Consider the following 16021-nt stretch of genomic DNA (forward strand, 5'->3'; position numbering starts at 1 on the left):
TGTGGCTTCTTGGGATGGCCAGGGATTATGAATTTCCTGCCATTCAGATTCTCAAATGTTCTAGAAGCCATTCTCCAGGCAATTAGAAAAGACCCAGGCTTGTTTCCAGAAAAATGGGTCAGTGTTTCAATGGGATGCTCTGTTAACCTCAGTGTTCAAAGAGAGAGTGACATTAAGTTAATTGGATTTTCCTTTTTAAATCTGGATTTTCCAGAGCACTTTTTCAGTTTGAACTCTTTTTGGATCTCAGTAGTATATCGATTGAGCACCTCTTTTGGGCCAGGCCCTGAACTAAGTTCTGGGAGATAGTGAATTTTAAAAAAGTTATGGAAGAGTTCTTTAAGGATCCGGCATTGTCACTGCTATGCTGCACATTCAGTCCCTGGCCCAGGAACTTCCACGTGCTGTGGGAGCGGCCAAAAAAAATAAATAAATGAAAAATTAAAAAGTTATGGATGGGTAGATGGATGGATATTCTCCTTGCAATGAAGCATGAGTACTGGCAGGAGAGCCTTAAAGGACGAATTGAATAACTGTATCTAGAAAGATGCAGGAAGATCGTCATAGTGATGGTACATTTGAACAGAGTTCAGTTTCGAAAGATGATACGACTTTGCCAGGCTGAGAAATAGAAGAAGGATATTGCGAGAATGTGCAAAAGAAGCAGTGAAAAGAAGCACACAGAGCGACTCTTGGGAACCTTCCAGGGGGCTGGGAAGAAGCACTGAGTAGAAACAGTGGGGGTGGGGGATGGGGTAGGTCTGGGAAGATGAAGGTGCCCAGGGCAGTGTTCAGAGTTTGGACGTTTTTCTTGAAAGTACGAGTGAGTACCTTGACCAAATTTGCTTTTAGAAAAGAAAAAGATCTTAGGGGGAGGAGAAACTTGCAGATAGAAAGCCAGTTAGGAACATTGTGCAATGGGTGTTCACCCAAGCAAGCAACCACAGGGGCCTGAGAAAACACTAGATCACTGGAGTTCCCTTCATGGCGCAGCGGTTAAGGAACCCAACTAGGATTCATGAGGGCACAGGTTTGATCCCTGGCCTCGCTTAGTAGGTTCAGTATCGGGTATTGCTGTGAGTTGTGGTGTGGCTCAGATCTGGCAGCAGCTACAGCTCCGATTTGACTCCTAGCTTGGGAACTTCCATATGCCGTGGGTGCGGCCCTAAAAACCAAAAAAAAAAAAAAAACAAAACACATAAAACAAACAAACAACACTGGATCACTGAGTCTGGCTTTTCAGGAGGTTGAACAAATAGGGCTTTTTTGTTAATTAAACATATAGAACAAAACAGAGAAATGAACCAAGGATTCGTTCCGAGTTTATTGACTGGGTAGATGGTGATGCCATTGGAAGAAAACAGAGAAACAAATGGGCTTGTCCCCGTTATGGGACCTAGTGAATTGCAAGTCCATGAGTCCTCAAACTTGCCTGGATTCCCCCCAAAATACAGAGCGAATGAGAATAGGAAACTTCATGCCAAATAAGGCCTTTCGAGACACTTCCAGTGAACTTGAGGAGGATGGGACACCAAGTCTCAAAGAGAGAAGGTGGGCCCCCTCTTTTTTTTTTTTTTTTTGCTGTGTTTTTGTCATGTTGAAGACTTAACTTTTTGTTTTGTTTTGTTTTGTTTTCCCTGATCATATTTCAAGGTTTTGTTTTCGCTCATCAGAATGACAGGAAGTTTTCAGTGTGTGTTTCCTTCAAGTTTGGCCTCAACCTTATTTTCAGGATTAGGCGTTTGTTTTTCCGCTGGCCTCCATGACAACGGAGCTCTGAATTCCTATATATAGTCATCCAGCATCCATTGTCCCCCTGGCCATTGTATCATAATCGTGTGCATCCAGGCCAGAGAACTCTACAGATGAGAGAAGACAAGGAGGGGCCGGAGTCCTTGGCCTGGAGATTTTCAAGGCATAATCAAAAGAAGGAAATAAAACAACGTGGCTGCCTCTAGAGATTTATGTTCCCCTTTAGACACTGTCCAGGAGGAGTTGAAAAGACTTGTGTTCCAAAGCTAAATTTCTAATACCGCTTCCCTTTGGAATGGCCTGGTGTTCTATCTAGAGAGCCTTTCTGAGAGTCTTCAAAGGAAATACTTGGGCAGTTGCATTTGTGATCTGTAGTTGATGATGTTCTAGATGCCAAATTTTGCTGCCTATTAATAACATGAAGTGAACAACAGGCAATCTTGAGAAAGAGCGTTAAGTTGAATGTCAAAGGAAATCAGAACCTGAGAAACCTTTTAACATAAGTAAATCTCTTGAATGTGTGAATCCTTTTATATATAACTCTGTGCTACATATAGTTTTTGCAGCTTGGTAGTCTTTGTAACCCAAAACGCTAGGTAGACAGACAGACAACGATTACAGGATTGAATTTAAGAAAGTTGTCCCCCAATTCAAGTCAGCAGACTTTTCCTTAAAAGTATTTTTCTTCACGAAAGGACCATGAGTCTCTGGCTATAAAAACACACATGATACTATTCCAGTCAATCGAAAATGTAAGGATCCTTGCTGGTTTTTTTCACTGATGTATCCCTAGTGCTTGGAAGTGCCTAGCACATAGAAACCTCTCAATATTTTTGTCTTTTTAGGGCTACACCTGTGACATATGGAAATTCCAGGCTAGGAGTTGAATCAGAGCTACAGCTGCTGGCCTACACCACAGCCACAGCAACGTGATGTCTGAGCCTTGTCTGCAACCTACACCTCAGCTCATAGCAATGCAGGATCCCCAACCTACTGAGCAAGGCCGGAGAGCGAATCTGCGTCCTCATGGATACTAGTTGGGTTCTTAACCCACTGAGCCACAATGGGAACTCCTGAAATCCCAATTTCTGACTGGGGTTTCCACATCCAACCGTCAACAACAAACCCATTACTGCTGAGTCACAATGGGAACTCCCTCAATAAATATTTTTTGAATTAGTATAAAATAGGGTCAAACATAGATACTGTACAAACTATTTGTATTTTGACTGCACCCGCAGAATTGGAAGTTCCTTGGCCAGAGATTGAACCCAAGACACAGCAGTGACCCGAGCCACAGCAGTGAGAACTGGATCCTAAACTGCTAGGCCACAGGGGAACTCCAGAAACTCATATGATATAATCAAGACCTAGTTTCTCAGTGATATTTGAAAATTTCTTCTTTTTCTTTCTTTTTACAATTTTATTAAAGCACAATTAACTACTCTAAACTACATCTATTTAAAGTATATAGTTTACGGAGTTTTGCCATATGTATACACCCATGGAACCATCACCACAGTCAAAGTAAAAAACATATCCATCACCCCCAAAAGTTCCTAGTCTTCATTTTATGGAAATTATATGTTATGTTAGGTGGGTTTTTTTTTTTTAGGCAGGAGGGGTCTAGTACCTTTCACTAAGAAAAATAATTATGAGTTGTCTGTTGTGCTTACAGCAATAGGTTCTTTTTTTTTCTGAGTAGTATTTAATTGTATTCTGTTTAATTCATTTAGCAGTTCATTTGTTGATGGACATTTTGGTTTTTCTCATGTGAGGCTGTTATAAATAAGGCTTCTATTAACATTAAAATACAAATCTTTGCATTTTCTTTTTAAAATAATGATTTATGATTTTTATTTTTTCCATTATAGTTGATTTACCATGTTCTGTCAATTTCTACTGTACAGCAAAGTGACCCAGTCATACATATATATATATATATATAAATTCTTTTTCTCCACATTATCCTGGATATTTGAAAATTTCAAATGCCTTATGCATTTTATTTTCACTTAAAAGTGCATTTATTCACCAGTAATGTGCTGTAGGGTCAAGCTTATGTATTTGCGTCTGGGTGCTTTGATTGGAATTACCCATTTTTTCTCTTGTATAAACCATAGCCCCCTATATTGCTTTGCATGCTACTCTGAATTTCAATTTCTTTTTAGTGGAATGATAATTTAGACATTTGTGGAACAGTCTTAGAGCAGAGTCCTAGATTTTTATGTTCTCCTCAGTCTTTCGTAGTTGGTCTTGCCAAAACGTAATTTGACAGTAATTTTTTTTTTTTTTTTTTAGCAACTTGACTTTATCAAATCTTTTCAAAGCATTTAACATAGCTTTCATAGAAATGGTGTTTTTTTATACCCATCTCTCATCATTTGAGATACTATTAGTTAAATTGAATAAGCTCAGGAACAAATACAAATATAACAGGTACAAAGAAGTTTGGGAGCAAATAAAATTGATTTTTGTCAGCATTAACTCAGCTGGAGCATGCCTCATACCACCAGCCCAGATCCTGTTGCTGTGGGATGCTTTAAGGTCAGAGGCCTGGATCTGGCCAATTTTGCTGGTGGAAGAGAACTTATAAGGTGTGAGGGTAGAATGAGATCCGGGTGAGAATCTCATGTATATGTGTGTTGTCAAAACACAGAGGAGAGCAGGGTTCTGTCTGGGTCAGTGGGGGAAGTCCTCACTGAGTAGGTGACATTGCAGCTGGGTTTTGAAGGATGGGTAGGGATTTGCCAGGCGAAAAGGAGGAGCACCAGGTAGCTCTTGATTGACAACTCCCAATGATGAAACATTGACTGTGCAAGGAATTGGGAATTAGCTAAAAGTGAGGCTGCAAACGCAGGCTGAGGCTTAGAGGAGCCAAGGAATAGACTTTATCCTCAAACCCTGGGCATAATCCTTTCATAGTCCTGGAAGCATTAGATGTTATGTCTAGAACATGTATGCTGGCCCAAGTGGAACAGATCTTGGAGGAAGGAGGACCAGCTAGGAGGCTGTGAGAGTTGCCTGTGAAGGATTTGAGGACCTGAATGAACAGCAGGAAAGGAAGGCAGGGGCCTGGAGAGGAAGACGATGAGAGGTGAGTCATGACATGCATCTCTGAGATGTGGTACCTGGTGAAAAGTGCAGCCACAGGAAACGTCGGACCATCTGAAGGAGAAAGCTTCAGGTCTGAGCTTGAACAGAGTGGCGAGCCATTCACTCACATTGAGGATACACAAGGAAATTGGGTGCAGAGGTGGTGGCCGTTTGCAGCATGTTGACTTAGAGTCCGTCAGAAATAGTTTTCCAGCTTTAGATGAAGACTCACTCAGATCATGTCCAAGCTCACTGATAAGCAGGAGGATTCTCTGTCTTGTCACCATAGATACCTTGGTCACTGTCACCTACATAGAAATACTGGGACTCTTTTTGTCCCTTGCCTATGTTTATTAGCCATTGTATGATAGATGCTTTCAAAAGCTCCCTGCCTGTTTGCCTGAAGTATGTCTTTAGCTGCTCTCTTGTCATTGTTGGTGTGCCTTTCTCAATTTTTCTAGAAATAGTGGGCCACATTTCCAGCATATTTGGGTCCCACCCCAAGCCCCATACTTTGAGACTTTACAATATTTGTTGTTAAATTATCTACAGGTATTATCTATTTCTGGTTTCTTAGACCACCAACTTTCAGTTGCTAAGTCATCTGTTTTTCTGAAGAAAATCACAATCCATGCATCATTTTGAACACTCCATGCAATTTTAGGACTTGAAGATTTTAAATCTGCCCTGTGTGATCTCCTCACCCTCTGATGAACATATTTTTCTGCTCAGATGCATCCTCTGATCTTCATTACTTTTCCTGGTAGGAATTGAGTCCCTTTTTTTCGTTGTGATAAGAAAGTAGTTGTTTAACTTCTGCTTATGACTTAAGGTGAAGGTGTGGTGAATTGAACATTGAGGTATCTTCATGTTTGGTGTGATCTTATTCGTGAACACGCTAGCTGGTACTAGTTTTGTTTATTCATGGAACTCAAGCTCTTAACATCCTTCCTCCATCCCTCTCGCGCTAGCTTCCATCCGTCACCAAGTGCTGCTGGCTTTGTCTTCTTCTCTACCAGGTCTTTAGAGAGAGGTGCTTCCATTAAGCCTTTTTTGGGGGCCAGTGCATCACAGTCAGTTTTTTAAAAACTTATTTTATTGAAATATAGTTGATTTACAATGTTGGTGATTTCTGGGAGTTCCCTTCATGGCTCAGCAGTTAACTAACCGGACCGATGAGGGTTCGATCCCTGGCCTAGCTCAGTGAGTTAAGGGTCTGGAGTTGCCATGAGCTGTGGCATAGGTCGAAGATGTGGCTCGGATCCCGCATTGCTGTGTCTATGGCATAGGGCAGCAGCCACAGCTCCAATTCAAGACCCCTAGCCTGGGAACTTCCATGTGCCGAAAGTGTGGTCCTAAAAATAAAACAAATAAACAGACAATGTTGGTGATTTCTGTTATACAGCAATGTGATTCAGTTTATATATATTCTTATTTCATAATCTTTTCCATTATGGTTTATCACAGCATGTCAAATATAGTGCCCTGTGCTATACAGTAGGGCCTTATTGTTTATCCATCCTGTATATAATAGTTTGCATCTGTTAATCCCAAACTCCCCATCCATCCCTCCCCTCCCCTCCTCTCCTTCCCTCCCCTCTTGGCAACCACAAGTCTGTTTTCTACATCTGTAAGTCTGTTTCTGCTCCATAGATAAGTTCATGTGTGTCATATTTTAGATTCCACGTATAAGCTACATCATATGATATTGCCGTGAGCTGTGGTGCAGGTGGCAAACACAGCTTGGATCCCGCATTGCTGTGACCATGGTGTAGGCCAGCAGCTACAGCTCGGATTTGACCCCTATCCTGGGAACTTCCATATGCCTCAGGTGCAACCCTAAAAAGCAAAAAATCAAATCAAATCAAATCCTTTTGTCTTTTCTTTTCTCCTGGTACTTGATTCATCCTGACCAAAGAGCCTTTCTCCCAAGTCTGCACAAAAATCTAGCTCAAATAGAATTAAAGGTGGTTGCTGGCACCAATGTGCTTCAGCTACTTTTTCACCTTCACTCACACCCTCTCTGCGGAGCTGCAGAGAAGTGAGCATTGATCCACCGGCACAGCTTCCTTTTTGGATCACTCAGTGCTTAAGGAGGCTGTCCTCTGTGGCTCCCACATTTTACTGCCCAGTTGATTCTTACTCTTCCTTGTATCTTCCTCAGTCTGGGCATAGTTAAACCCTCCTGGCACAGTTCATTCATTCTCTTTGCCTCTTCTATTCCTTTACTCAGTGGAGTGAGTTTGTTAGATATGGAGCGGGCCTGTATTCTCCTAACAGTGGGCTCCTCTGCTGTCTCAGTCTGGGCTCCTAGAAGGCACCCCTTACTCCTTCTTTGCCTTTGAGTCCCTGGAGCCTGCCCTGCAGCCTGGCACTGAGAGGGTGTAGACTAAGTACAGAATTGTAGTATTTAAGAGGGCTTGATTCTGTCATGATTACCATTTTCCTAGAATTCACTTATTTGTCATTTGCTGTAAAATCAGATTTCCTGTGATTGTTTCTGTGCTGGTTGATTTCTGGAGAAAAAAGAAAAAACAGTTCTTTGAACAGATGCTTACCTGGGTTTGGCTGGTGTTCTGGGGAGCTGGAATGAGAGCCAGAAATGTCCCGTTTCTCCAGGAACATGCCTGACTTAGAAGGCGAGGAGGTCTTCTCTGGGAATTCAGCCCTTATCTCCGGTTTGAAATCCTGAGCAGTCCAGGAGCCACCAAAAAGCAGCCATCTCCCTTTTGTATTCCTGTGCCTTCCTTTTCCCAGCCAAATCCCCCCTGAGGAATGTTAGAACATTGTCATTTGAGGGCAAGATATCACATCTCTAAGCACAGCATGCCATTTGGGCAGGCACAATTCCAGGTCTGGGTATTTGCAGTGCTTACCTGTGCTGCATGCTTATAGACATGTCTCCTGGGTGGTCCCCGCCCCCTCTTTTGTTTTTATACAACATTTTGAAATTTTGGCTATTTTTTCTTTCCTCGGAATCTTTGTTGAATATTTTTTTCCCATGTACTCTGAAATGCTCATTTTAGTGTTTCCTTTCATATTCAGTTGAGTGGTATTTTCTCTCTGTTCTCATTTCTATCCATTCTGATGTTACTTTCTCAACTAGCTCAGCCTTCCCGCCACCTTCTCTCTCTCTCCTCCCTGCCACGTGTTTGTTGCTGGTGGAACACTCAGATGTTCTTTCTTGTGCTTCTGACTCGCATCACAGGAACCCAGAGGTCAGCCTATTGAGTAGAGACCCCTAATAGACAGGACTCTGATTTTAGAGTCAGACAGATCTTTGTTCAAACCCTGCCTCTGCCTCTCTGTGTGACCAACCTTTCCTAGCCTCAGCCACTTGATGGGTAAAGTCAGGAGGAGAACCTCAGCCATACACCATAGTCCATGGGAATTCACTGCTGCCAGTTTAGTGACTTCCAAACCCACACCTCTGCATGCTGTCGCCATCTATGCTAAAGTCCTAGGGTGATCCTGTTTTACAAAATCACTTTCCTATTATAGATGATTTACAAAATGGATAGCTCCATGGAACTCAATTAAGTTTATAGCCGCAGTCATAAATCATAATTTATTTTTTCTTTTCTTTTTTTTTCTGCTGGGGGGGGGGTGCACCCTCAGGGCATATCAAAGGTCCCAGGCTAGGGGTCGAATTGGAGCTGCAGCTGCCGGCCTATGCCATAGCCACGCCAGTTCCAAGTTGTGTCTGTGACCTACACCACAGCTCACGGCAGCACCAGATCCTTAACCCACTGACGAGGCCAGGGATCAAACCCACATCCTCATGGATACTAGTCAGGTTCTTAACCTGTGGGGCCACAGCGGGAACTCCCATAAATCATAATTTAATTTCCAAAACTTTGCACATCAGTAAAGTGACAAGTCAGGGAATGGCACTCTTCTGAGACTTCCTGTCTTGGGGATGGCTGAGGAATGGATGGCCCACCGCCCTCTTTGCTGTGGAGGCCATTGTGGATACATACAGGTGGGAAAGATGGAACTTGGGTGGCCTGTACTTGGGTCTAGAGTTTCCCTCTGGATTCACGTTCCTGTGATTTAGCTGTGTTCCCATGACCACAAGTCAGACTTTCCAAGCACAGAGTGTTTTTCCTTTCCTTTTCTTGAGCTCAGAATGAAAGAAAATCATCTTAATGATGATTTTTAACTTATGTGACATGCCCTTCACTGCTAACAATCTGTTTGTCTTTCTAACCTGGGCACAAAATCACCCTCTTTTGCTCTTCTGGCTGTGCCTCGTGAACAAACTGGAATTTTATGTAGCTCAGCAAGTGGGCTTTTTTAGGATCGGTAGAATCATACTCACTTGCGTCTTTGTCACTTTAGTGCCTGAAGTGCTAAAATTGTACATTATTCACAAACTCCAAGCATGAGTGAGGAAGAATGGGTCTTGGCACCAGAGAGGAAAATAAAGCTCTAAGAGGACCCCGAAAGTTGGATCCTGGGCATTATGACAAATGTATCCTAAGTGGTAAGATTTGCTTATTTTTATCAGTAAACCTGTCCATCTGGTTTTAACCGGGAAGAAAGGATTTTATGACATGGATACATATAGCTGTTTTTCGGGGTTTTGTTTTTGTTTTTGTTTGGGGGGGTGCTTTTTAGGGCTACATCTGCAGCATATGGAGATGTGCATAGGGGCTAGGGGTTGAATCAGAGCTGTGGCTGCTGGCCTACACCACAGCCACAGCAATGGAGGATCAGAGCCACATCTACCACCTACACCGAAGCTCATGGCAACGCTGATCCTTAACCCACTGAGCGAGGCCAGGAATTGAACCTGTGTCCTCATGGATACTAGTCAGGTTCCTAACCCACTGAGTCACAATGGGAACTCCACATACAGCTGTTCTTTTTTTCCCACTGCCATGGGAGATGGGTGGTGAGTGTTCCTTCCTTGGAATGTTTTCTCCATGACTTGCATTTTTATTCCTTCAAGTTTCTGATCACATACCAGTACCGGTGTTAAAATTGAGAATTCAGAGTTCCCGTTGTGTCTCAGTGGTAACAAACCCGACTAGTATCCTTGAGGATATGGGTTCGCTCAGTGGGTTAAGGATCCAGCATTGCCGCAAGCTGCCATGTAGGTCAAGTTGCTGTGGCTGTGGCATGGGCTGGCAGCTGCAGCTCTGATTCAACCCCTACCCTGGGAACTTCCATATGCCTCAGGTGCAGCCTCAAAAAGACAAAAAATTGAGAAGACATTTCTTGAGATGGAGGGAATAATATGCCATTGACTCTAGAAACAAGAAGAATGTATGGGGTCAAAGACTCTCTTCCCTGGGGGAGTTTACCTGAGATGTAGCCATGGGCTGGGTTGGGGTGGAAGGTAGGGGAAGACCGATTGACCTGGTTTATCATCTGAGTAGGAGCCACTTTGTGATTTTGTTGTAAAGGGATTGAGGTATCGTGTATCTTGAGACTGAGGTGACAGCAGCATCATGCTAAACTGTGCACCTCACTCAGGCGGGTGCTGAGTTCTGCAGGCAGTTGTGGCTGCTTATTGAGAAATGGACTATTCCTTTGTTTCAGTCTTTGGGTAGACTAATGGATAGCGGACAGCTCATGGGCAGTCAGACCTGACTTTGGCCTTGCTGGTCTCGGAATTTCTAGTCTGCAGAGCTCAGAGCAAACCAGGACCAACACTGCTGAGAGGACCGGGCTGGTCGGGCGCCTGGTGGGGCAGTGCTTACCCAGCAGCTCAAGTCGCTGTGAACAAGGGGCGGGCAGAGTGTGCTTTGTGTTTCAGTGTGCCTGTGTTTCAAGCAAAAACCAGTCTTGAGAGCTTAAACAGAAAACATCTCGAACAATCCATGAAATGGTAAACAAACCTGCCATTGAAGGAAAGAATGAGAAGTTGACAATTGCATTATTGTGATCCTGGGTGGGTTCATCCGCTAGGGTCGAGGAATAAAGAAAAAGGAGATAAAAAGAATCAGGCGAAATGAATGCAGTTGTGTCATTTCTTTCTTCCTTTGTCTTCAGTTTACACCTGGTAATGAACCCATGGAGGCTTAGAGATATTGTTCAAGTTTCCTTTTGTTTTATTTGTGTATGCTTGTGTGGCAGGTTTGTTTACAATTTCCAAAGGGGTTTTTCCTCAATCCTGAGGAATACGAATTGAGGAGGGGGAGGAGGAAAACAAGAAGGGAACGTATTTGAGTATTTTGAAGACAAGAGGTGGCCCCACACTAAGGGAAGCTGCTCTGTTTTTGTTTTTCTTTTCAAAGAGGCTGATGGGATGGATGGTACTAGTTTCATCAAATACGGGTTTTACAGCGCTCCTCCATGTCCTGCCTGGGGGGATCGCGCTTTGGAAAATTAAGTGTCCATCAAACTAGGAGGAGGCTGGTACAGTTTCAGTCCCATTCCCCCCTCTGCTTTTTGAAAGCTTTCAGAAAAGAGTCCTTTGTTTTCTTTCCAAGGAAAGTTACGCTGAAATTCATCTGTGTGGGATTCACAGATTTCATTTGTGTCATTCTCCAGCAGGTTACACAGGACCATGTCAGGGGATGCCTGACCCCAGCACGCAGAGCAACATGTTGGGAAAAGGTTCAAGACCTTTCTTTTCCTTTCTCTCTCTCCCCCCTTTTTTTTTTAACTTGAAAAATATGTATTACTTAAAAGAAGAAACTGAATTTTTTCCCACCACCCATCTGCATCAGATTTCCCCATCACTCGCCATTGGAGCTTTGCAGCTTTAAGATTTGTGCCTGTCACTTCCGACGTTTGCCTCCAAATTGCCAACTTTCAAATACCTTTCAGGGAAACTTGTTTGGAATTTCATTTTAATGGGATTTATGAATAAATCTCCATCTTAATGCTGACTAAGCTTTAAACATCCATTCCTGGAGAACACGATTGGATTTTTATATTTTAAAATTTAAATCACTTGACAGTGAAGGCATAAAACATTTTTATATTTGTGAGCACCATGTGCTTGAGCATTTCTGTTCAAGACCCCCCCCCTCCAGCCCCCCACCCGGTTGGCTTGAATAATTCTGGGCTGCCAAGAAGGAGATATTGCATCTTCTACTTTCCTTTCTCGTGTAGATGCCTGTGTACATTATGCGGGTTTATTTATCTCACCTACAAGGACGGGTATTCTGTGGCAGCCTGTTGCCACACTGCAATTTCCTTTAAAAAACAGTTTACTTTCTTCCTTCACTTTGAAACCTTTAACCTCAGAATTTTATTTATACATACCGTGAACCCTCAAAGTCAGATGAAAAGAAGTGGCACTTCCTCCCTACCTGCCTTTCCCCAGAGATGTGTTGTAGAATGTAAATGAAGATGAAAGCCGGGATCATAGTCAACCCCTTTCAAAAAGTACTCAAAGCTAATGCCGGGGTTTTCAAGCCTCAAACCTCCACTGTGTTCTCTGTGTCTGGTGTCATTTTCCCCCCATCTGTCCACAGACTCATCCTACTCCGAGCCTCCAGATGTTCAGCAGCAGTTGAACCACTATCAGTCCGCGGCTCTGGCAAGAAACAACAGCCGTGTTAGCCCTGTGCCTCTTTCTGGGGCTTCAGGGGGCGCTGAGCAGAAAACGGAAGCTGTTCTTCACTGCGAATTCTGTGAATTCTCCTCTGGCTACATCCAGAGCATCAGGCGCCATTACAGGGACAAGCATGGAGGGAAGAAACTCTTCAAGTGCAAAGACTGCTCCTTTTACACAGGCTTTAAGTAAGTGGCGTAAAGAGCAGCCTCGAAAAACAAAGTGGCTGCGCCTGCTCCGCCCCTCACCACACTCTTTCCATACCTTATCCAACTGGAGCTCAGGGGAGGGCCCAGCCCATGGGATAAGGCAGCGGTTGGGTCCAGCCTTCACAAAAGTAGGTTAGTTCCAGAAGACCCCTTTGACGGGGGTGGGGGGGGTTGGAAGGTTTGGTTAAGGAATGAAGAGCTATATTAGAGCAAATGGGTACCCAAGGAGCGTGAGATTACACAGAGGATTTCTCTGACCCCATTGCTTGAGGTCATGACCGTTTTTCTTTTAGAAGTTACCCCTGCCCTGTCCCTGCCTTTTATTTTATTTGTCTTTGAGAAAAAAAATACCTTCTTGAAAGCGAAATCAAAGTCAAGACAACATCAGGGCTCAGGGCTTCAGCTGAGGCCTGCACCATTTTGGCGCTATATTACGGATATAAAGCAATAGTGATGCCCCTGCACCCTAGTAGAGAATTCTTATTTCTTAAGATCATATACTTGAAAGCTGCCCGGAGAACCAAGACTCCACACTGGGAAGACTAAACTCGAAAAAGATAATCCAAGTCACTTTTGCTCCTGCATATGACAGACTCAGTGAACTCAAAGAATGGAGTGTTTCCTATCATTTAATCTAAACTCCTGTGATTTCCTCTCATCCTATGAGAGACCATTTAGATGCGTGGTTCCAAGTACGGAATGTAGAGCCTGACAGCCTAGTTTTGAATCCCAACTTTGCCACTTACTGGCTGTGTGACTTGGGACAAGTTACTCAGCCTCTCTGTGTCTCTGGTTCCTCACTTGTAAAATATAAGTAATAATAGTATTTACCTCATAGGGCTCTTGTGCGGAGTAAATGAGCCATAAATGAAACCATAAAGTGCTCAGCATAGTGTTTGGCCCAAAAGAAGCACTAATAATAGAAAGCTATAGTAATGCTGTAAGATTTTGGTGCTATATTACGGATATAAAGCTATTATTATCTGCTCCTGTTGCTGTCAGCCCTAGGTCACTCCAGTATTTCAGCACACACTCCACCCAGAGAGGCTGGAGTAGGCTTCACGCCCAAAGAAAAACATGAACTGATAGAAAAATAAGTCTCTTTTCCACCAACATCTTCGTTGCTGGGATTTGATGGGAAGTGTGCTACATCTCTGACTATTAATGTGTTTCAGTTGTTTTTGAGATAAATATGTATGTGACCTTAGAACTGAGAGAAGGCTAAAAGGACCCAGATAACAAGGGCCCACTGACAGGTGTACATGTTTCCTCAGAGAGGAGCACTTGGGTTAATAAGAAGGGGACCTTGCCCATTAAACTCTTGGTTTCATCCATTTTTATGAGACATTTAAGGCTTTGTAAATGTTGAAGTTTTGAAAAGGATGGAGGAGGGGAGGCCATGGATCCTCTGCCTTCGAGCTGCTGCACCAGCTCTGAGTTTCTTTTACTTGGTCATCAACCATCCTGACTTCCTAACCAACCTAGCCTTCCTTCTTACCTGTGAAGAGTTGCAGAGGCAGCTGACACACAATCCCAGCTTTAAAACAGTCCCTCTCCTTCTGAGCTGGAGGAGACATATATTCTCGTGGGATTCTGTTTTACATTTTAAAGAGGCAACCTGGAATTTGCAACCATTAAGTAGGGAATCTATTTCTTTCTCTTTAAACTCGGCCCTGAGCCCAGCCACATAGCAACATTCCCAAAAGGAAGTTACCTGGTGTTCCCGTTGTGGCTCAGTGGGTTGAGAACCTGACATAGTGTCCATGAGGATTAGGGTTCAATCCCTGTCCTCGCTCAGTGGGTTAAGGAGCCAGCATTGCTGCAAGCTGCATTGTAGGTTGCCGATGTGGCTTGGATCTGGTGGTGTTGTGGCTGTGGTGCAGGCCTCAGCTGAAGCCCTGATTTGACCGCTAGTCCAGGAACTTCCATATTCTGCAGCTGTGCACCTAAAAAGAAAAGACCAAAAAACGAAAAAAGGACGTGACACCTGCATGACAGTGCTTAGTTGTCGCATGAGTGACCAGGGAGCTTGTGGTCAGCAAATATGACAAACGACCAAGGTTTTGGCCCCTCTGGCGGGGTGTCTCTGTAGCAGGGTTGCAGGTCAGGGTTGTTGCGGGGAAATGATCCTTTGTCACACTCATGGGCTTCCCCCACCTCTCTTCCAGATCTGCTTTTACTATGCACGTGGAAGCCGGGCATTCAGCGGTCCCCGAGGAGGGCCCCAAAGATCTTCGCTGTCCTCTCTGCCTCTATCACACCAAATACAAACGCAACATGATTGACCACATCGTGCTGCACCGAGGTAATCTTCCGGGCTTGCTTTTCTCGGGGGCAGGGGTGGGGACGGAAGGGTGGCTCGGGTAGCATTAGAGGGAAGCCAAGTCGCAAGGTGGCAGCGGCACTTTTGCCCTAGTCCCTTGTTCCTCACTTCATCTCCTGGCAAGAAACCACAGTGATCACCCTGGTGAGCCCACAGGGTCACAGCATCCTCCCACGGGGAGGATTTTCTCCACCCGGAGGGAGGCAAAGGCGATGGACTCTGCAGAGAACACTTCTGCGGGGCTGTCCAGCGCCAGGGACTTTTCGATTCTGAATCCTCTGCTCTCATGGCCTTGCTAAGAAAGGAGTGAATGAGAAACAGTGGGTGGGTGAAGACTCCTAAAAGGTGAGGGGAGCTCCATCATTGTAGGCAGTTCTTTGCAGGAAAACCACAATGATGATCTCCTAAGCAGAATGTGGAATCTCCTTTGAAATGGATGAAGAGAGAAAATTCCTTTTTTTTTTTTTTTTTTTTGGTCTTTTTTGCCATTTCTTGGGCTGCTCCCTCCGCATATGGAGGTTCCCAGGCTAGGGGTCTAATCAGAGCTGTAGCCACTGGCCTATGCCAGAGCCACAGCAACGTGGGATCTGAGCCACATCTGCAACCTACACCACAGTTCACGGCAACGCCAGATCGTTAACCCACTGAGCAAGGGCAATGATCGAACCCACAACCTCATGGTTCCTAGTCGGATTCTTTAACCACTGCACCACGACGGGAACTCCAAGAGAGAAAATTCTTAAACCTAACCGTGGCCTGATATCTATTAGAAAAGCCATAGGCTGTGGCTTTGAATTCTGGTTTTAAAGTCTTCTGTGTTTAACCTCTCTTGCATCCCAACCAGAGGTGGCAGTTCTGCCTCTGAGATGCCGTGTTAAGTGTCCAGAGTGTTTCAGATGGATGCATCTGGGTGTTCCCTACATGTTGGCTCCTTTCATCCACTAGGATGCTTCTTGTAGGTCCTCTTTGTTTTTTCTTTGAGTTGCGTTTACTGCTGGCCAATTAAAACACTGTTAAACAGCAGGCCTCCTCTGCATTGGAAGGCACAGTATGTTTTTTAAACACTACACTGTCCAGAAGAGATGGAAGCCAAAGGTGGATGGAAAAAGATGACCAGAGTACCCATTG

At 44.1% G+C, this 16021-nt stretch overlaps 1 protein-coding gene across 15 annotated transcripts in view; it reads left to right on the forward strand.

The window, feature by feature from the left end:
- The window catches only part of ZNF462 (zinc finger protein 462), a 152657-nt gene that overhangs the window by 103649 nt on the left and 32987 nt on the right, over positions 1-16021 (forward strand). For all 15 annotated transcript variants that reach the window (XR_002337179.1, XR_002337178.1, XR_002337180.1 and 12 more), the window contains 2 exons: positions 12282-12549; positions 14739-14875. Coding sequence is in view for 11 of the 15 variants with exons in the window: in XM_013993738.2 (XP_013849192.2) it covers positions 12282-12549; positions 14739-14875 (405 nt within the window). In the remaining 4 variants the exon portion in view is untranslated. The remainder of the gene's footprint in view (positions 1-12281; positions 12550-14738; positions 14876-16021) is intronic.

The sequence above is a fragment of the Sus scrofa genome, chromosome 1 (genome assembly GCF_000003025.6).
Source record: "Sus scrofa isolate TJ Tabasco breed Duroc chromosome 1, Sscrofa11.1, whole genome shotgun sequence".
Lineage (NCBI taxonomy): Eukaryota > Metazoa > Chordata > Mammalia > Artiodactyla > Suidae > Sus > Sus scrofa.